This window comes from Myotis daubentonii, chromosome 11 (genome assembly GCF_963259705.1).
Source record: "Myotis daubentonii chromosome 11, mMyoDau2.1, whole genome shotgun sequence".
NCBI classification, from domain to species: Eukaryota; Metazoa; Chordata; class Mammalia; order Chiroptera; family Vespertilionidae; genus Myotis; species Myotis daubentonii.
This window is the reverse complement of record NC_081850.1, coordinates 72,577,687-72,599,355: the sequence shown is the minus strand read 5'-3', so window position 1 is coordinate 72,599,355 and position 21,669 is coordinate 72,577,687. Positions and strand designations below refer to the sequence as shown.

Here is a 21,669-nt window from a genome sequence, read left to right as displayed (position 1 = left end):
AAAACGTAATATGCTAATTAGACCAGATGACCTTCTGGACGAAGCAGGGGCTGCAAAGGGAGCCTGGGTCCCGGGTGCCAGAGGGAAGCTGGTGCTGGCAGCTGGGGGAAGGAAGGCCTACTCTTGCACAAATTTCGTGCACTGGGCCTCTAGTTTAACAACAATAATAATTCTCTTTCTCTTTCTCTTCCTCCTCCTCCTCCTCCTCCTTCTTCCAGTTCAGCATCATTTTGTTGCTACTGGTTACAACTATAAGATGTTGATAAGACTGGTAGGTTGTAGGATCCCCATTTTACAGAGACAGAAACGAGGCCCAGAGATTAAGTCACAAGCCCAGGGCCACACCTCAGTCAGTGGCCAAGGTGGGAAACAGGTGTCTCTGTGATTCCAGTTGCTGACATGTATGGAGTGCGTTCTTCCTGCCAGGTATTTTCTAAAAGCTTTGCATGTGCAGCCCTAGCTGGTCTGGCTCAGTGGATAGAGTGTCAGCCTGCGGACTGAAGGGTTCCATATTCAGTTCTGGTCAAGGGCTCATACCTGGGTTTCAGCCTTCATCGCTGGTCCTGATTGGGGCGCATGCGGGCCGCAACCAATCGATAAGTATCTCTCACATCGATGTTTCTCTCTCTCTGTCTCTCCCTCTCCCTTCCACTCTCTCTAAAAATCAATGGAAAAATATCTTCGGGTGAGGATTAACATAATAAATAAATAAACAAAGGCTTTACATGTGTTATCTCATGTCATCCTCAGAGCATCCCCATGGGGAGATACTGTTGTCAGCACCATTTGAAAGATGAGGTATTGTTGGTGCTCTTGCCCCACTTCGGGCGTCCATTTATGCCAGGGTTCATGTCCCAGCATCAAGAAGGGTTCAGGAATCTGGAAAAGGGGCTGCGCGTAGATGACATAGAAACCCAGAGACTAATAAAGAGTCCGGAGATGAGATATAATTTTGAAAGGCATTGGGGGTCAGAGGACCTTTAGCTAAAGGAACTGAAGAGTGTCCCTCCTTGTGTAGGACCCTTGCTTTTATTAACACCATTTGTCCTAAGGCAAGGTGGAGATAATACACTTCATAGGGTAAGGTTTCAAAGGGCACAGAAGCATTGTCAGTTTGGGGAATAGCCTACGGCTGTTCAGGTGTTTGGCCAGTAGGAGGCAATAACATGTAGATTAAGATGCCCTTTAACTGTTTGGCAGCCACAGTCAGTTTCCTATTCAGGTTTGGGGAAATGCCTTTAGCCATTCCCAACAGGTGACTACATGTGTGACTCAACCCTGTTGAGTCCCCAAGTCTCATCAACCTTTTGATGAAACTTTTGAAATTATGACATGCTGGAATTGGTCTCCGGCATCTCACCCTTTTTGATTTTTTAAATTTAACAAGAATGTATGTTTTAAGATTTTTAAATTCAATTGAAAGGACAGAATTCTATCATGTCCCTTTAAATTGCTGCCAGGCATTAAAGGAATTAGATTGCAATAAGTTTCTTTCTGGGCCAACAGTTCTTAGAGTTCCAATTTCAATGTCCAACAGTTTCTTATATGTACATGTCAGCAATGATATTTCAGTTCTGGATGGTGGACAAATGGTGGCAATGCAGGTCTGACCTTCTCTGGTTTGGTCCTGGGCAACCTGCAGCAATACACAGCTGCTGACTGCTAGCATGGCAAGGCGTCTTCACCATCTTCATTTCTGGACTGTCTTTCTTCTTGTTGTCTCATGGGGCCACTGCTATTCTGTGACTGGAGCACTCTGGTCAGTTCCTCTCTGGGATCCATTGTTGCAGGAATCCACATGGGCTTGGAGGAGTTTTCTGGAAATATACAAACATATTCTCGACCAAAGGTTAATAAAGGAATCTTATCTATATATTAGACTTGGAATCCTTTTTATTTTTGCCCAAATGATTTTCCTTTGGCTTATTTTAATACCATATGTGTTTTTATGGGTGTCTTGTTATTAGCATTACAAATTAAAATTAATTTTCAAGTAAAAAATTTTTTGATGTAATTAAGGCTTTTACTTACAGGGCATTATTCCACTATCCCCCCTTTTTTGATTTTAATATTAGGAGGCTTTTAGAGATTTTACAATGCAGTCTTGATAACTTTTAATTTCAATTTCTTGTATAGAAATATGACTGCTCTGGATTTATTGTATGTTAAGCAATTTTTGAACCATCAATAAAAATTATAGTTAAAACTTTAGGATCAAGTTTCTTGTACAGCAAATTAAGTTTCCTGAATATTTATTTATTTCAATTAGCCAATTTAAATTAGTCTGAAATAAGGTTTATTATTATTATTTTTAACTTTACTTGTCCTAGGTTATAGAGAATAAATGATACTAACTAAATTTCTGCAATTAGTCTTTGAGTAACTTACACTAGCTGTATTCAAGGAGGCAAAAACACAAGTTATTTACCTTTTATATGAGGCCTAATATAATTAATTTGTAATTACAACCCTTCAGATACTCAAAGGAAATCTTTTTATTTACTTCTAGAGTAGTTTTACAGGACATACTTAGAGGATTTCAACTGGAAAGAATTTTTGTCTTTCTTTTATACTATAAGCAACAAATGTTAACAAATATTGCTTTTTGGGTGTTGACTGATAATGCCAGGCTATGTTACATTAAACTTTCCTTATGATCATGGTGACTATTGGTATCAGATTTGGTATTTTAACAATTTTTAGTTTATTCTGTAAATATTAGTGAAAGAGATTTTAAAATTTTTAAATTTTCTCCTTTTTATTAAATTTAGAATTATATTTTTTAACAGCATTCCCTTTCGGCTTATTTGCATATACAGAGGGATCATGGAAAGCCTTCAGTATCTTTTTTAGAAGAATTTACTTTACTAGGATTAAATTGCTTACAAAGATATTGGCTTCTCATATAACTTAATTTATATGAGATCTTGATTATATTTTTAAAAGTTAATTTATTAAGTAATTTAAGTAGGTATTTTTATTAAAAAAGCAAAGTTAGTAAATTTAGTAAACTTTAACATCTGATTCACAAGGTGCAAACGCTGCCTCCAGCCTAATTTAAAATGCAGGCTGCGAGGGCTTTTGTTTTTTAAATTACATCTTAAAATTCCACTGCTGTATTTTAAGAGATATTAAACAAAATAACTTGTTTTGCCCTTTCTTAGAGGCAAAAACTTAAAATATATTTATAAATTTTTATTTGATAAAGCTTTCCATGTGATTTCAAGTATATTAAATTTGGTTAAATTCAAAAATATTTTCTTTAAGAGAGAACAAACCTTTGAAAATATTTCAGGGTCCGTGAAAAGCCTCAAGGTTATTCCTTGGTTATAGTTTTGAAATCCAGCTTGAAAGATCATTAATATACATATATATATATATATATATATATATATATATATATATATATATATATATGCATATATGATTTAAAGATTATACACTTTGTATAATTATTAAGAGATATCAATTAAATTTAAACTGGATTTTGCATTAGAAATTTCGGTTGGGATCACAGAATTTATCCTCTTTTTCAATTAGACCAATGAGTAATATATTTTGAATTCCTAATTTTTTCAGAGAAAACACCAGATTTTCTTAAAATTAAATTTCTATACTTTAGGCATTTAGTTACTAGAACTACAATTTCTCCCAATATAATTTAACTATAACTTTAAACTTTTAGCTGGCAAGTTAAATATTTAGCATTTTTTTAGATTAATAACACCTTATATTCTTAAGAATAAACTTCAAAAATACAAGACACAATCAATAGATTCAATTCTGTCCTCTAGATTTTTCATGAGGGAAATTTAGATTAATATTTTAGCATTTTGTTATTTCAGAATATCTAATTCAATTTAGCAAACTCCCAAAGCCTCGGGCTGCCATTGACTAGAAACAGGTAACCATTAAAATGCAAATTAGTTACATTCTTTTCCCAAGGAGGGGAAACTGGGAAGCAAGCCTGTCTTTAGAAGTTGCCACTGGCAGGAAATTTTTGGCCTACCTGCTTGTTCTGTTGGGGGAAGAAAGGCTAGCCCTTCCTCCATTAGAAAGGTGCATCTAGCTTTTTTAACTAACAAAGGGCCAGTTTTTTACCTGAGCTATTTAGATTTTTATAATTAATATAGTATTCAATGATTCTTGAGATTCAAATCCAAATATTATTTTAAGGCATATTTAGCAAATTTTTGCAACTAAGACAATTTTACTGAATTTTATTTTCAGCTTAAAAGTTAACTTTGGAACAGGCTTCATTAACATTTTAAAAACTACTCTTGATTATGGAAATACCAATCTTGCTCCTAGAATCTAGCCAGCATCCTTTTTCCTTGGGTCAAATTTGCCATTTTCCTTAGGAAATAATCAGTCTTGGGTTTTATTTTGTACATTTGTAAAGAAATTCCAGCTCAAAACTCTATCTAAATGTCCAAAAACAGGACAGTTGCGCGCATTTGTTTTGGCCACTTTTCTCTTTACACGTGCACAGAAATCCCAGATGCATTTTTAAATTTTGTAAAACTTTTCAATTATGAGAAGGAGTATACTCAGGGAGGGGGTGTCCATATTGGATTGCCATGTGGCTCCCTTCTTCCCATCCCCCACATCCTGCTTTGGAAGATGTTTCAGCAAATGACCTGGTGGCACATTTTTTCCCAAAGTCATGCTTATTAGAAGAACAGATTTTAAATTTTTTCCTTTTTCGCTTTCCAAAGTAATTACTAGCACCCAAGGTTATCTTAACCAAAATTTGGTTATCATAAGATGTTCTCCGGTAATTTTTAAACAAAACATTAAGTAATCTCATTGTGGGAGAGCTTACAGCTCTGCCCTCTCCTGCCACCTTTGAATCTCTCCACACCAGAGGCAGATTCGGCAGCGGGGTTTCATTTCTTATTACAGATTTTAGATTCCAAATACAAATTAAGACTTTAATTTGAACAAGAAACCACATTAAAAATGACCATGGCACTCTTTTTTCAGCCTGATTTAAATGAGTACCTTTTAGCCCTAACCGGTTTGGCTCAGTGGATAGAGCATCGGCCTGCGGACTCAAGGGTCCCAGGTTCGATTCCGGTCAAGGGCATGTACCTTGGTTGCGGGCACATCCCCACTAAGGGGTGTGCAGGAGGCAGCTGATCAATGTTTCTCTGTCATCGATGTTTGCTGGGAGCCAGTCCAACCTTGCTGTTTCAAGGGACCTGGCATATATGGCATACTGTTCTTAATATGTTTGCTCACCTTCTTGGCACTATGTGTTTTAACCAAGGTCACCTCTCTGAGAAAGGTTGTTTCCTCAGGTAGGGATTTTCCCCTGAAGTTAGGGAGGGAATAAAATCCCTTAACTAAGTGCCAGGCGGGTAATTAATCACTTTAACTATGAACAATCATGCTTAAGCTACATAATCTTTACTCCCTGGAAGGGAGATAAGAAATGCCCTAACCTTTGGAATAGAGATGGATAGGATTGGAATCAACTGGTATAAATACAGATGTAACAAGACAACAGGACTCAGAACCTAGACACAGAAACTGGCAACAGAACCTAGAGACAGAACCTAGAGACAGAATGTGGCAAAAGATCCTGGACAGAAACTGGAGACAGAACCTAGAGACAGAGGGAACATGGCCACAGAACCTAGACACAGAACCTTGACACAGAACCTAGAGACAGAAGAACTTCGCTGGAGAGAACATGGCAAAAGACCCTGGACAGAAACTGGCCTCAGAACCTAGAGACAGAACCTAGAGAGAGAACATGGCAAGAGAACCCGGACAGAACTTGGCTGGAGATCCTGGTTAGGGAACCTGACTATGATGATCACCTGAATGCTGTCTCCGTGTCATTCCCTCTTCCCCGACTCCGTTCCCACCTATGGAAACCCCTGGACCTGCTGGGGTTGGACCCCAGCATCTGGCACCCGAACAGGGACTCCATCCCTCTCCCTCCCCCTCTGTAAAAAAAAATCAATAAAATATATTAAAAACAATTACATAAAAAAGAGAGTACCTTTTAATATTCCAATTTCTTTATAATTTTGCCTTCTTATCAAATTTTTCCCCATAATAATCTGACTTAAACACAAAGTATCACTCATGCACTTTCGGATCTGCGGGCTTCCGAAGCTAACATGGGCTCTACGTATAGTTACTCTTACCACATTACTGGTGTTGTTTCCGCTCAGGCGAATCCTTCTTTTCCAGATGTCCAACGTCATTAATGGTGGTGCTTCCAGGGTTGTTGGTGCTCGGGCACCATTTATTGTTGGTGCTCTTGCCCCACTTTGGGCGTCCATTTATGCCAGGGTTCATGTCCCAGCATCAAGAAGGGTTCAGGAATCTGGAAAAGGGGCTGCGCGTAGATGACATAGAAATCCAGAGACTAATAAAGAGTCCGGAGATGAGATATAATTTTGAAAGGCATTGGGGGTCAGAGGACCTTCAGCTAAAGGAACTGAAGAGTGTCCCTCCTTGTGTAGGACCCTTGCTTTTATTAACACCATTTGTCCTAAGGCAAGGTGGAGATAATACACTTCATAGGGTAAGGTTTCAAAGGGCACAGAAGCATTGTCAGTTTGGGGAATAGCCTACGGCTGTTCAGGTGTTTGGCCAGTAGGAGGCAATAACATGTAGATTAAGATGCCCTTTAACTGTCTGGCAGCCACAATCAGTTTCCTATTTAGGTTTGGGGAAATGCCTTTAGCCATTCCCAACAGGTGACTGACTACATGTGTGACTCAACCCTGTTGAGTCCCCAAGTCTCATCAACCTTTTGATGAAACTCTTGAAATTATGACATGCTGGAATTGGTCTCCGGCAATGAGGAGATGGAGGCAAGGGAAGGTTGAATTGTCTGCTCAAGGTCATGTAGCCTGTGAGGGCCAGAGACAAGGTTGGAACCCAGGCAGTAGACGCGCTCTTAAAACTTAAGCGCTATGGGTATAGTATTAATGCGGCCGCGATGATTCTGGGCGCAGCAGACTGGTGTGGCAGGGATCTGAAGTTCCCAGAAGCAGATAAATGTAGGTGTGTCAAATCGAACCATGGACCGTTAGAGAATGGGTAAGCCCTCAGAGGTCCCTACTGGACCCTGTTTCCACCTAACATGAGTGTCTGTTCTTAGCAGCTCTGACCAGTGGTCATTCCACCCCTGTGATATGGTGCCTCTCTAGTCCATCATTGAGCAGGTCGGGACTAGCCCCCTGGGCTCTCACTAAATACTTGGCTCCTCTTCTGCCCTTCCCCTCTAAGTAACCCTTAGGTTACCTCCTGAGCAGGCATACCTCACAGCTCTGGGCGACCGCAGAGTTTCCAGTGGTTTGGGAGATGCATGCATTTAGAAATGGGATCTTGTCAGGAACACAGCAAGCTCAGCCCTCGTCCCCTCAGCGTGCCCTTCATGGCCCAGAGGGAAGACGGGGCAGACCCTCCAGGGCTGGGCCCCTGTGGAGGACAGCCTGTCCATGGTGGTGTGGAGTGCACTCCGGGCTCCCAGCAGGGATGTGCTGACAGTGTCTGTGGCCTATGGGTGGTAGAGAAGCAGGAAGGGCTCGCTGTGATTCCAGAAAGAGGTGGCCGAGAAGGACCCTGAGGATTTTCCAGGCCAGAGGACCCTGGACGCAGGCTGTAGGTCATTCCAGGTTGGCGTAAGTGACCCTTTGGAGAAAATGGTGAAAGCCAGAGATTTTTACCCCCAAAATGTCCAGGTAGACATAAGTTTGCTTACGACCCAAAATTGCTTAGTTCATGGGTCCCCACACCTACTCAAGGTCCCTATGGAAGAATCCGGATCCAGAGAGCCCTGCCATCGGATTAAGATCCCGAGAGGTCGGTGCTTCTAGCCAGCCTTCTATCCAGCGGGATGTTGGGATCTTCGCGGACCCCACAGGCGGAGTGGGGCCCTTCCTTTCCCTCCGCACCTGTCCATTTCACTGTATTGCAGTAGTCTTTAAAAAATGTGGCCCTTAGACCAGCAGTCTTAGCATCACCGGGGAACTTGTTAGAAAGGCAAATTCTGGGTGGGGCCCAACAACCAGTCTTTGCACAGACCTCCCTGTGACACTGAGGATTGCTCAAGTGCGAGAAGGGCCACTGCCAGCAATCCTCTGCTCTGTGCCAAGCCTGCCCTACGACACATAAAGTGCTGGGCACATAGTAAGTGCTCAATGAATATTAACTGCATCATGTTCCCCTGATCCCCAGAGCAGGCTTCTCCACCCCGTCCCCCCGTTCTCCTTGGTCCCCTATAGCTCTGAGTCTGGTGACTGCGATGCAATGTTATTTGGGTCCAGTTTCTTTCTATTCCAGGGCTTACGGTCGGTCAGGATTAGTTAGCTCCGCTAGGCAGAGGAGAGGGCTTGGCCTTGAGGAAGGTGCCCCAAAACTTCCACACAGGGATGGAACCAGAGTCATCAAAGCTGGCAACATCTGTCCAGGCTACAAGGCCTCAGCCACCTAAGCTCAGTGGTCGGCAAACCGCGGCTTGCGAGCCACATGCGGCTCTTTGGCCGCTTGAGTGTGGCCCTTCCACAAAATACCACATGCGGGCGCGCACGTACAGTGCGAAGTTGACTTAAAACTTTAAGTAAAGTTTTTTAAGTTAGTTTTAGGGAACGTTGTGGAGTGAAAGAAGATGTAGTGTTGAGGATTGAGAAAGGTATGTTGAGATGGTTTGGACATATAGAGAGGATGAACGGAAGGAGATAGACGAAACAAGTATACAAGACGAGTGTGGATGGGCGAGTTGGAAGGGGTCGACCTCAGCGAACGTACCTCAATCAGATTGAGGACGTTTTTAGTAAAGGCCAGTTTAAGAGTACCCTAATTAAGTTAATAACAATGTACCTACTTATATAGTTTAAGTTTAAAAATTTTGGCTCTCAAAAGAAATTTCAATAGTTATACTGTTGATATTTGGCTCTGTTGACTAATGAGTTTGCTGACCACTGACCCTAGTGGATGAGGGGCAGGCAGGCAGGGGGCTGACCAGCCAGCAGGTATGCCCAGGGCTCATGGGAGCCCAACTCTGCCAAACTCTGCAGGCTGGCCTGATCCCTTTGGTGCCTGCCTTACACCAGCTTTGGCAAAGTCTGCTGAACCTATGCCAGGGTGGCAGGCTGGCAGGGAGGGGAAATGGACACTTTATTTTTAATGACTCTTCAACTTTTGGGGGTTGGGGGAATGGTTAGAAGATCCCTCTTCTTAACCGTGTGTGTGTGTGTGTGTGTGTGTGTGTGTGTGTGTGTGTGTGTGTTCCCTGGTAAGAGTGTTTCTCTTAATTCTATGCCTCCTATGGAGAGCTATATTCCCACATTTCATTCTTCAGGGGAAGGATGTGTCTTCTATACTGTCCCTCAGTTTCCTGACATTTATTTTTAAACTATATTTTTATTGATTTCAGAGAGGAAGGGAGTGGGAGAGAGAGATAGAAACATCAATGATGAGAGAGAATCATTGATAGGCCACCTCCTGCACGCCCCCTACTGGGGATCGAGCCTGCAACCTGGGCATGTGCCCTGACGGGGAATCAAACCCGTCATCTATCTGGGTTCATAGGTTGATGCTCAACCACTTAGCCACGCCAGCAGGCAGTTTCCTGGCATTTAAAAAATATTAACTTTTCTGAGGAGTGCACAGAAAAAAATTCTGTAATCCTTTTTGTTTCATATCGATCCAGCTCTTAACATTTTTTTTTGTGATTTTTTTTTAAAGTGGGGGTCAGTGCAAAGATACCTGTTTATCCTTAATTTCTAATGGTTTTATTTTTAAAAAGTAACCTTATAGTTTTCTCTCGGGGAAGGGGAAAGAAAGATTTCCCTCATCTCATCTATAAGCAGTTCTTTAAATTTTTATTCTAAAAATCAATCAATTGTGGAAGATGTAAGATGGACACAGTAATCCCTCTGTCTCTTTAGGGAGCAGGCCCTTCACACTTAATTTTTTAAAGAATTGATTTTGGGGACAGGTGAGGAGGAGAACAGGAAAAAAAATCCCCTTTAAAATTTCCCAAATCACAAGAAGGCAGTTCCTCAAAGAAAAAAAAAAAAGAAAAAGAAAAAAAGTGATTATTTAGGATGTTGGATAGAAATATTCTTGTTCACCATTTGTTTCACATAGAAACAGTTCCTCAAGTTTTTCTTTTGAAAATGAACCTGATCGGGGGCTATGGGAGGGAGCTAACCCCCCCCCCCCCCAACCTTTATTAACCCTCTTGTCTTACATAGGGCCATCTCTTTAAACTTATTAAAATAAACGTTCTTTAAACATTTTTTTTTTTGACTAGGGTAAATAGACAGACTCTGTTCACCCCACATTTCACATAATTATAAAGCAGCTCCTCAAATATTTATTTTAAAAATCAGCCTGAGTGGGGGGCTAGGACAATTCCCTTGACTGCTCTTGACAGCCATGGGGCCATCTCGTCAAACTTCCACATGACACGGGAATGTCTGGAGGGCGGCCACGGGGACATCTCCACCGAGCCTTCCCTAAGGCCAGCTCTTCAAACTTTATTTTAAAAAAATCCATCTGATTTTTTGGGGGGTGAAGGGGGAGCCAAAGAAGAGTTCCCATTAACCCCTTGTGTTCCGCGGGGAGGCAGCTCCCCAAACTTTTTTCCCAACGTGAACATGACCTTTCGGAGGGGCTGGAGCGCGGGGGGCGGGCAGGAGGGCGCCGGGGGCGGGCGCGGGGGCGCGGGGAGGGCTGGGCGCGGCGCGGGAAAGTTTGGGGGGCGGGGGCGCCGCGGCCCCGGGGCTGGCGGGCGGGCGGGAGCGGCGCGCCCGGGGCCCGGCCGGCTTTGTGTGCGGCGCGGAGGCCGGCGGCGCGGAGGCCGAGGCCGAGGCCCGGAGCTCGCGGGCCGCGCGGCGAGGCCGGGGGGGCGGGCAGGGCGGCGGGGGCGGCGGCGGCCCCGCGAGGGGCGGCTCGGCGGCGGCGGCGGCCGGTGCGGGCTGGAGGTGGGGGCGAGGGCCGGGCGCCCCCCCCCGCGCGCCCCCAGCGCCCCCGCCCCCCCGGCCTGAGCGGGGCGGGCGGAGGAGGGAGCGGCGGCGGCGGCGGCGGCATTGTGCGCGCACCAGCAGCCCGGCCCGGGAGGAGCAGGACGCGCCGGGGCCGCCTCCTCCCGCACGGACCCATGAACCAGCCGGGCGGCGCGGCGGCTCCGCAGGTACGAGGGGGCCGGGGGCGAGCTCGGCGCGGGGGACCCGGGGGGCCGCGGCCCGGGGCGCTGCGCCACTTCATTGCCAGATGTGCCAAATGCCAAGTGCCTGGGCACGTTTGCGGGCTTTTTGTGGGCGCCCACGGGAGGGTCGGGGTCTGGATCGCCCCCCCCCGGGCGCCGCGGGGTGCGAGGAGGGTGGGAGACACGGTGGGGTCTCTCCGGACCCCCACCCGGCGCCCTCTCCGGCCCCGGGCTCGGACCGGAGCCCAGAAAACAAAGCGGTGAGAGAACAGAGCAGCCATTTCAGTTTGGACAATTCACATTTTGCAAAAATGCAACCCCTGCCAGCTCTTCCCCCTCCCCTCCAAATTTGCAATTTCCCCCTGACCCTCTCCGCGCGCCCGGCGCCTGGTGAACCCCGGGAGGTCTTTCCTCCCCTGGCCCCCCATCTTTGCAACAATCTTTTTTTTTTTTTTAGGCCATATTTCCCCTTCTCATTTTTTTTTTTCTAATTTTTCTTCAAACGGTAGTTTTTTCCCATTAAAACGACGCCACCTAGAGGATACTATTCTGTAAATAAAAAAGAAATTAAAATTGAAAAGAAATAATTTTTATTTCTTATTTTTTCAAAAGTTTGCACCATAAATCAGTGGAGGGGAAAGGGATTCTTCTTTTTTGTTTTTGGGGTGAAAATTTTCTCTTTGATTTTTTTCAGCAGCATGAAGGCAATTTTTATTTCTGAAGCCAAATCCAGATAATATGTAAATGAAAATTAAGCTGGAATTTGAATGAATTCAGTTTTTGAAGGGATGAAAGCAAAAAGCCTCCTAAAACCAGTCAGTTTGGCTGCCCAACTCATTTTAGTTTGAGCAAAAAACTAATTGGAATGAGGAAAAGAGGGAAATTGTTGAGTTTGGAGAAAACTGGGAGAAATTGGCTTTATGAAGCAATTAGAAATTGTACTTCATTGTAATTTGGAACTTGTTTAGTTCCGTGGGCAAAAAAGACTAATTTCACAATTTGGCAATATTTAAGTTCTATTTCCAAGAAGGAAGGATTTAAAAGAGAAAACAGACCCTAAAATGTTGGCTTTGGACACACCCAGAAATTGTAGGTGTTTTTTTTTTTTTTTTTTTCAATTTTGCATTTACATTTTACTGCATTTAAATCCCAAGGTTCTAAAGAAAAACAGAAACTGGAAAAGTTAGAGTGAAATCCTCTCTTTTTTTCCCTGCGTTGGTTGGGTTTGTGTTATTCTGTTTTGTTTTGATGAAATAATTAAGATTGTTTTCTGATTTTGTTTTCTGAAAGGTCTAGGCATTTCTTTTTTGTTGTTTTATTCAAAAAATGTCAGAAACCTTTTTTGAGCAATATTCAGTGGAAAAAATGTAAATTCATTACATTATACAAATTGAGTAGCCCACAGATTTGTAGGAGAGACCGCCATTAAAATAAGATATGCATAATTAACATTATTATGAAAAAACTAACAGTGGATTCATAGAAGCTCATTTTTCATGGCATGCAATTGAATCAGTGGATAAAGACAAGGGTTGAGGAATTCTTGGAGGAAGAAAATTTTCCCTTCTCTGTGCTTGCTCACTCTTCCAATTTGAAAAATTTATTATTTAAAAAAAAATCCAGGTTGATCTGAGGCCTCTTTGATTGTGATGTGGGCTTGGTAGTTTATTAACATTCGGTATTTTTTTTTCACAAATTTGATTATTTTTCAAAGGGGAAGAGAAATCCATTAACCTTTCATCATTTTGGGGTGTTTGTGATTTTTATTTTTAAAGCACAAATTTTACTGACTTAACAAGAAGGAAAGATAAAAAGGGAAGGACAGAGGAGATGAAAATTCTGATTCTCATCCACTTCTCTAGTGAAATACTTACTTTGCTGAAAAAATGGGGTAAAGCACCAATTCAGCTGATTCTAGTATCAAATTTTAATTTAATTTTTGAAGGAAAAAAAAAATCAAAATACAAACAAAAGCCAAACCCAAAGCTACTTGATGAAAGCATATGTGCTAACAGCATTTGATATTTTTTTTGATTTTAAAATGAATCAAATGAAAGTGAAACAAAAAAAAAATAAATTTTTTTTAGAAGACAAATATTGACCGAATAAAAATTTAACAGATGAAAATAAGGTCCCCACCCAAAGTTGAAGGGTTATTTGTAATGAATTACTATCTGATTGAAGTTGCTGGGGATTTTGAACCAAAAACAAAAACAAAATGTTCTAATTTTTCTGTCCCAAAGGGGGGAATACTGTCAGCATTTGCAGGGTGGGATCTTGGGGGCGGGGGGTGGGAGGGCACGACTGATGGTGGGTCACACAGAGGAATCTCTGTGCCCCTTTCACCAGCCACCAGCTGATCTTGGAAGAAATGGTAGCCCCGGTCCATGGATTCCCAACCCTGTTTTGTAGAAATTCAGATTTCTAAGGGGATTCAAATTCTGTGAAATATATTTGACAGTGGTAGAGGTTTGACATTTCCCATCATGGCCATTGCATTTGGGAAATTTTATTTTTTTAGTAACAAAATCCTTTAGGGCTGATTGGCCACATTCTGACATATTTGGAATGAGCTTTTTTTTTTTTTTAAGTAGCATAATTAAATTTTTTTTTTTTCCTGTTGAATTATTTAGGCCGATGTCTAGGACGGTCAAAGAATTTACAATTTCTAAGGGTTCTGATGGCCTCATGAGACAGTAGACCTGGGTTTAGCCAGAGATAGAGGAGAGCTGTGCCCTGGGCAGGGAAGGGGGTAGGTGGGCATCCCTACCAGGCATCAGAAAAAAAGTCAGGGTTGTAGATAACAGGTTATTTCTGGTGCAAGGAATAAAAATAATTGCAGCATGTCCCTTTGTGTGTCCTGGCTCTCCTGACACACAACTCAGATTCCTTCCTTCCATTCTGCTGAAATTTTGTTGTGTTGTCTACATTGTAAAGGGAACTCCTGGCTGGAAATGGAAAATCATTTCTGTTTTGTAGACCTGTTTTTCTCTTAAAAAAAAAAATTGTTTATTCTGATCATGTTTGTTGTAGAGGAAATCGAGGTGCATGATGGTACTGTTGGAGGCGGGGCCAGTTTTCTTTTGTTTCTATTGGCGTCTCTCAGGATTGAGATCTGACCTGGGCCTTGCCTTTCTCACCTCCTATTTTAGATGGAAGTGTGACCAGAAATGGACATACGAGCTGATTTTCATTAGCCCATGTCTGCTTACCACACTCTCTTATAATATTGGGCAAAAAATCTGGCAAATTGGACTTGAGGGGTGGTAATTTGATGATGGGCTGCGTTATTTTGGTGAAAGATCATTTATACTCTCTTTCACAGTGGAGACTCTTATTACTTAATGTTTTGCTTTTCAGCCTAAGGAGGGTTTTTTTTTTTTTTTTCTAATAAGGTTTGAAATTTCAAGGGCCTGCTTTATAGCTTGACTTTGGACCAAGCAAGGGAACAGGGTTTGCTTATACTTTAGCCCTGCACAGTGGTGAACTTGAACAAGGCCTCTTGCATTTGCTGAAGGAAAGCAACAGAGATGGCTGGTCAGTGGAAGGCTGACCTCTTCCCTGGTCCTAGAAAATAAACAGCCAGTGGTTTGTTTCACTTGAGAAACAGAGTTTAAAAACTCCTCCATTGTCAGATACAATTTCCCCCCCACCTTTGACTCAGCTCTTGGCATGCTGCTTCCCCGGACTTCAGAACCCTCAAGTCTTCTCCTTGGTGGGGAGATAAGAACTTCCTTGCTGTGCTCTGCTGGCGATATAATTGACTTTTCATGGTCACGATGAAATTTGAATTTTTCCACGTTCTTGGAATGGTTTGTGTCCGTTGTGTCTCCTACCTGCCAATGCAAAGTGAAGTAGATTTGTGGGTTCGCGGGCGTTCTAGCTTTCCCACAGTCTTGCTGTATGTCCTTGGACAAGTCACTTTTTCCTTCCGGACCTCAGTTTTTGCATCTGTCAAGTGAGAGCTTAGGATCCGAACAACAATAATAAATAAGTTTCATTTCAAATTCTGCCTCCAGGTGATTGGCTGTGGTTGCCTGAATCCTTGTGTTGAGAAGGATTCTGAGCTCACGTCCATATTCTGGAGAGAGGGGTGCAGTGTCTATCACGGAGTGGGGAGTGCACCTTAGTTACCATACCCAGCCTAGGCTGTGCCACGACCCATTCGTGGATTGTAAAGTCAGTTTAGTGGGTCACAATCAGCATTAAAAAATAGCAGAGGCATAGCACAGTACCGAAGGCAAGTGTTGTCTCATGAGACGTTTGTTTTATTTATGTTTGCTGATGTATGTTGCATGATAAGAAATGGAGTTGCTACTGTGAGTCATGGTGAAACAGAGTTTGGAAGGTGCTGGACTATGATCCCCCATGATGCGCCGCAGTTACACTTTCCTGCTCATACTGTATTTTCTCATGTTATCCTGGCTGAGTTTTACGTGAACCCTGTGGGGTGGGTGTCCTGTGCCACAGGTGTGTCCCTGGTTGAGGCTGCCTTGCGGGCCACCTGTGAAGCAGGCTCGGCTGCCTGGCGCTCAGGCTCGCGCCGCAGTTTGCTGGCCTTGGATGAGGCCTGAAGGACAGGTGTAGAGTGAAGGCCGCGTCTTGGCCAGGTTTTCTTGCTGGAAAGGAGGTTTTGAGTCATTTGGAATCCCTCCCTTGGTGGGAGGGAGAGCCGTCACAATGACTTCTATTCCTCACTTTTACTTCAGATTGCAGAGGAATTGTTCTGGAGTGAGGGTTCATGGTTGTGTCGTATTTAAATTTTAATCAGACTCTGTGTGTGTGTGTGTGTGTGTGTGTGTGTGTGTGTGTGTGTATTGTTGTGGGTATGAACTTCATAAACACTCCAGAATTGCTGTGGCAGCCCCCTCATCTTTTAAATGTGTCAGACCAGTGCTGTCCAGTAGAAACGTGATTCGAGCCACAAAAGTGAGCCAGTGTGTAATTTTACATTTTCTAGTAATCCTTTAAAAAGAGAAAAAGAAACAGATGAAATTAATTTTAATAATATAGTTTATTTAACCCAAATATATCCACAACACTATTTCAGTAGGCCAGTAACATACAATTATTCAGGCAGCGTTTTACATTCTTTCTTTGGGGCGTGCTAAGTCTTTTCTTAATTAGCCCCATTTCATGTGCTCAGCTGCCACGTGTGGCTAGTGGCTTCTGTATTGGACTGCACACGGTCAGACCAGTGTTCCATTCAGTTGCTATTGGTGGCCTCAGAAAGTTAGTGACGCATCTTTTAAAACTCTTGGTTTTGTTGATGGGACTTCCCTCCTGAGCCCTATCTGCTCAGGGGCATAGCAGCTGATAGTGGTGCCGATTCCATCCATTTAGGCTAGCCGTGGGCAAACTACGGCCCACAGGCTGGATCCGGCCAGTTTGAAATGAATAAAACTAAAAAAAAAAAAAAAAAAGACCGTACCCTTTTATGTAATGATGTTTACTTTGAATTTATATTAGTTCACACAAACACTCCATCCATGCTTTTGTTCCGGCCCTCTGGTCCAGTTTAAGAACCCATTGTGGCCCTCGAGTCAAAAAGTTTGCCCACCCCTCTCTTTTTGGCTTAGGTGGTTCACACCTCCCTTTAATTTGTCCCAAAGCAGCCTTCTGCCAGGGTTACGCCAGAATGCTGTGCTTCTAAATGACAAATGATGGCTAGAAACTCCAGCATGTGTGCCATTGAAGTTGAAAAGTGCAGGAGACAGTTGTGGGAGGTGGGTTTTAAATAAAGTATGGATCGAAAGGATGAAGATATAAGAAGAGAGCAGGTGAGTAAGGCCGGCGTTGGGGTTCGAGGGGAGGGGGGAGGTGGAGCAAAGATGATCTGTCGGTGAAATTCATTTCTGAACTGAATGCGGAACCACCAGGAAATTGCCCCAGGATAGCCCTTAGGTCAGAAGCTCAGATATTTTCTGACATTCATCCAGTTGGTGAGATGGAAAGCTGGATTTGAGGCCGGCCAGACTAGCGTTTGAAATCCAGCCTCATGGCACGGTTAGCTTGGCATTGCTTTGGGAAAGTCACTTCTGGTTTGGGAACCACAGCTTCTGCACTGGAAGAAAGGGGGGGGCGGGGATAATCTTGACCTTGAATGGTTGTTTTACAGTTAAATGGAGCAGCGCTTACGGAAACACCCAGCTAATCCTTTGAAACTGGTCCTTGGAAGGTGGTCAGCACTTGTTAGGTATCTCTTAATCCAGTGGCCAGTGGATCTCCATTTGAGTCCCAATAACGAGTCCCCAAAATAAAACATGCTGGCTTATCTTCCAGGGGCGAAGGTAGGTAAGAGTTGAAAAGGTCCACTTTTTGGTGGTGGTTTTAAGACAGAACAAGATGAGATATCTCCTGGGCCTTCTACATCTTTCTCGTCAAAGGTGTTCTCAATGCTTTAATTCTAGGGAGGCTCTAGCTCCTCCGAATAGATCTGGATCTGTTTCCAAGCCCGTGGCTCAGTGTTTAAAAGCCATAAATCTTAATCTGGGTGAACTGTGTACTTTGAGCTTCTGCTCACACGGAGCCTCCTGTCTCTAGCGCCCTTCCCCTCGTTCATCTCCGCTCCATGAGAAACCAGACCCCCTCGAGACCACCTGCACGTGCTCTTCTCTGGAGCCCTCTCGGGCCTCCCCAGGCAGAGTTCATGTCTCCCCACTCCGAGGTACTTCCCACGTGCTCTGGACCCACAGATGAGCATTGGTTGGTTACATTTCTGTTTCTCCGGCCAGCTCGTGAGTTCCTTGAGGGCGGAGATCATAGGTTATTCATTTTAGGGCCTGGCACAGAGCAGCAGCTCAATAACTATTTGATGACTTAATTTGATTTTTGGAAACAGCTCAGATCAGTAGGATTTGAGTCCAGTGAAGAGTAGGGGACCACTTTGGGTTTGGCCATTTGGTCAAAATCAGTGTTTGATTAAGGAGCCATAGCTTCTTTCCTTAGAGCTGGCTCTGAAGCCATAGGCCCCTTGGAATGAGAAAGTAGAGGAGGCTTGTTGGGTGGGAATAATGCTGCTTTGACTTGACATGTCTTGGGGAATTTTTTTAGAAGTTCTCACCCCCTTCACTCTGTTGTGTAAACTATTTCTTTAAAATGGCTTGGGGGCCTTCTAGGCTCATCATCCGGATGGCCGATTTGCAGGTGTGATGAATGGGACTCAATTTCTAAGGATGTGGAAAGGGGGAAGCCTTGAGAATCTCAACAGTACGGGGTGTTTGCTCTAGGAGCTGGTCTTCTTGGCCACAGGCCCAGGAACTGGACATCAGGGGGCTGCTTGCAGAACCCCCGGATACATGGTCTCTTAAATGTAAAGTAGTTGTGTAATTTGATGTTCAACCAGACCCCATGTTTGGTTGGTTTCTGGTTTGCAGATGCCAAAGATTCAGGAAAATTTATGGGAGAAAACTGAGAACAGTCTGTTTATTTGCTTAATCATTTTCCAGTAAGTTTTATAAACCACTGCTATTTTTTAACACTTTATGTATGGATCAGCTTAGCATGGGAGCACAGGACCCAGGTTTGAGGTAGGGCCATATTCCCATGTTTTCCCATTTCTGAAATTGGGATGTGTGTTACAATTCAAGTCTTCTGTGAGCACACTGTTTCTCCCTCTTGTTACTTTATTTTATTTTTTTGTATTCTCGCAAAATGCTTACAAAGTCAATGGTGTATCTAACCATCTCCAGCACCTTGGAATTCAGGGTCTTGTCCCTGGTGGGGTGCACTGTGACATTAGGGATTTCCAGTTAAGCACTTTAACTTTTTTTTAACCTCACTTATCTCTGGGCTTGGCTTTTCCATTGTACGGCGAGGCAGGACTTCACCCTGCGAAGACGCTTCTGGAACTCTGAGCTGGCACCCCTTTCCTTTCATAACTTTGCCTCTCTTAAAGGTGTAAGTAGCCATGGGCGGGGAGTGGTGATGCCTTGAAAGCAATGGCCCTTCTGGACCGCCGCATGCGTGAGCTGGCCTGCCCGTGGCGGCACACCAGGCTGACATTTCCAAGGGTGGAATGAACAGACTGAAGTTCCAGGGGCAGGGCGTGGCTTCCCTCTCTGCTCCACCAGTTATAATGTTGTGATCTTTGCCAGAGTCCTTCATTTCCCTGCACCTTGCTCTCCTTGTGTGTAAAGTGGGGATAACGATGATGGTGATGGTGATGGTGATGATGATGATGGTGGTGGTGATGGTGGTGGTGGTGATGGGTATGGTGCAGGATTCTTATAAAAAGTTGTGAGGGATGTGAGAAAGAAGCTTTCTGAAGGGTAAGGTGCTGTTCACTTACAGTATGCTATTTGTACATCATCTAATCCAGGAATGGTCAGTAAGTAACATTCATGCCACCGCTCCCCACTTCCAAGCCTGCGGCAGGCATTGCTAATCGAGCATAGGCCTCTTCCATTGAGTCTGGCCTGTGGCCTCAGATACCTCCTTAGTATGATGCAACCCGTCAGTGTGGTTTACCATGGGACATAAAGCCAATTTGTCATTTTTTATCTACACACACACGCACACGCACACGCACACACACGGAAGTGAGGTGGAGTGACTTGTCCAAAATCTCAGTGAATAGGCAGAGGTGGAACGTCAAGCCTCAGATTTCTTAGCTCCTCAACCAGTGCTTTTCCTACTGTTTGCACATACATCCGTCAAAAGGAATTAAAGTTAATTTGGTCTTGAGAAATAGAGGCTCTTGACTGTTATAATTAGATACCCTCGGGGTTGTCATCAAAGCAGGGCTGGGTGACCTGCTTCTGCCTGCTCCTGGAGTGATCAGGTTTCCAAGGGGAGATTCTGGTGGCGAGGCCACTGGATGGGGAGGTATCCCTGGCTCACTCTTGTCATTCAGGTGCCATGGCAGAGGGGCAAGGCAGGCCCTGGGGTTCCCGGATGGCGACCTGGATTTGCCACAAGTTTGCTGTTTACACACAGATGGGTTTGCTGTAAGACCACAGATGGGTTTCTCAGTCTCCGATTCTTAATTTCTACATCTGGGAAATGGGATGGAATAATCCTGCACAAGAATGAAATGAAATAACATATTTGAAAATACTTTTTAAACCAAAGCCCTACATAGGTACGCTTTATTTTTTAAATTGCTTTTTAAAGAATCCTTAACCAAGGGTATGTTTTTATCGATTTTAGGAAGAGGAAGGGGAAGGGAAAGAGAGAGAGAGAGAGAGAGAGAGAGAGAGAGAGAGAGAGATCCATCTATTGGTTGCCTCCTGTAGGCACTCCACAGGGGCTTGAACCCGTGACCTGGGTATGTGCCCTGTCTGGGGAGTGGAACCTGAGATCTTTCCGTGTACAGGGCGACACTCCAACCAACTGAGCCACACTGGCTGGGCCCTGGTGTGTTTTTTAACACGTGTTAGTTTTTGTAACTAGCACTAACTATTAGTGCCCTGCTAGGCACGTTGATTAAACCCGGAGTCCCAGATGGGTGCTCCCAAGGTGAACTGGTCCCTTCTCTTGTATTTTATTTTATTTGCCAGTGTAAGGGTTAAAAAGTTTGGAATTTTTAAACCTTTGACAAGGTATATGCTGTCCTGTTAGATCAGCTCCTGCCCCCTCCCATTTCATTCATGTCTGTGCCCTGCCTGGTCCCGGGAGGCCCTGGGTCTGGGCCCACTCACACAGCCCCTGTTTATCTGTTCAGTGGGCCAACAGTCCACTCATGCACCCCTCACAGGCCTCCTGCAGGCATCCCACAGCGGACTCAGAAGTGCTTCATAAACAGGGAGGACTGGAGAAGCATGTTGGCGACAACTCCTTTCTTCTCTTAAAACGGAAAGGAGGGAGGCTGAGGTGAGGATGGTATTGAGTTGACAGGAAAATGATATAAATATTTTGGCTGACAAAGCAGAAGGCGGCTTCACATATAGGCTAAGGAGACTAAATGGAGTCAGGTGGTGCGCGGCTCCCCTGTCTGCCGTGAACACGGGAAGCCTGCTTTCTAGTGAAGCGAGCTTTGTGTCAGGGATGGGATCTTTGCCTCCCAGGGGCCAGCCCTGGTCCTGGGGGTGGGATGGGGTGGGAGATGGGGGTGGCGCCCAGGGAGAAAGAAATTGGATATCTTTTGCATGGGTGGAAATGATGCCTGCAAAGCAAAGGAGGCCTTAGTGTCCCTGAGGCCCCAGTGTCCCCCGGCAAGCCCCTGGCCTGCTGGTAACATTCAAAGTCAGTAGCTGTTTGGCCAGCTTACTGGCTGTGTTATTGTCCAAGACAGCATGCCTGAGGGCTGAGCCGTTTCTGCCCCTCAGCTTTGAGCCTCCCCCAGACAAGTTCCACCAGTCCCAACACTACTGTAGGGAATGACGGATGGGAATTTTCATAGGCTGAAATTTTGCAGAGAATGTGTGTTTTGTTTCATTTTGGGCTCAGTGTTTTGCTAGCCAAGTGGACATAGCCAGGGCACTTGGAATACCCAGGGAGACTCGATGGAGACATTTTTGGATGCTGGGGAAAAAAATCTTTTTTTT

General features: G+C 44.2%; 1 protein-coding gene across 13 annotated transcripts in view; it reads left to right on the top strand.

Annotated features, from left to right (window-relative positions):
• Nucleotides 1-10,963: 10,963 nt before the first annotated feature.
• ZNF618 (zinc finger protein 618) overlaps nt 10,964-21,669 on the top strand; it is a 152,271-nt gene continuing 141,565 nt past the window's right edge. For 3 of the 13 annotated variants that reach the window (XM_059657900.1, XM_059657899.1, XM_059657898.1), the window contains exon 1: nt 10,964-11,167. In XM_059657900.1, the coding sequence (XP_059513883.1) occupies nt 11,135-11,167 (33 nt within the window). In that variant the 5' untranslated portion in view covers nt 10,964-11,134. The remainder of the gene's footprint in view (nt 11,168-21,669) is intronic. The other 10 variants (XM_059657897.1, XM_059657896.1, XM_059657894.1 and 7 more) reach the window with 4 other exon arrangements.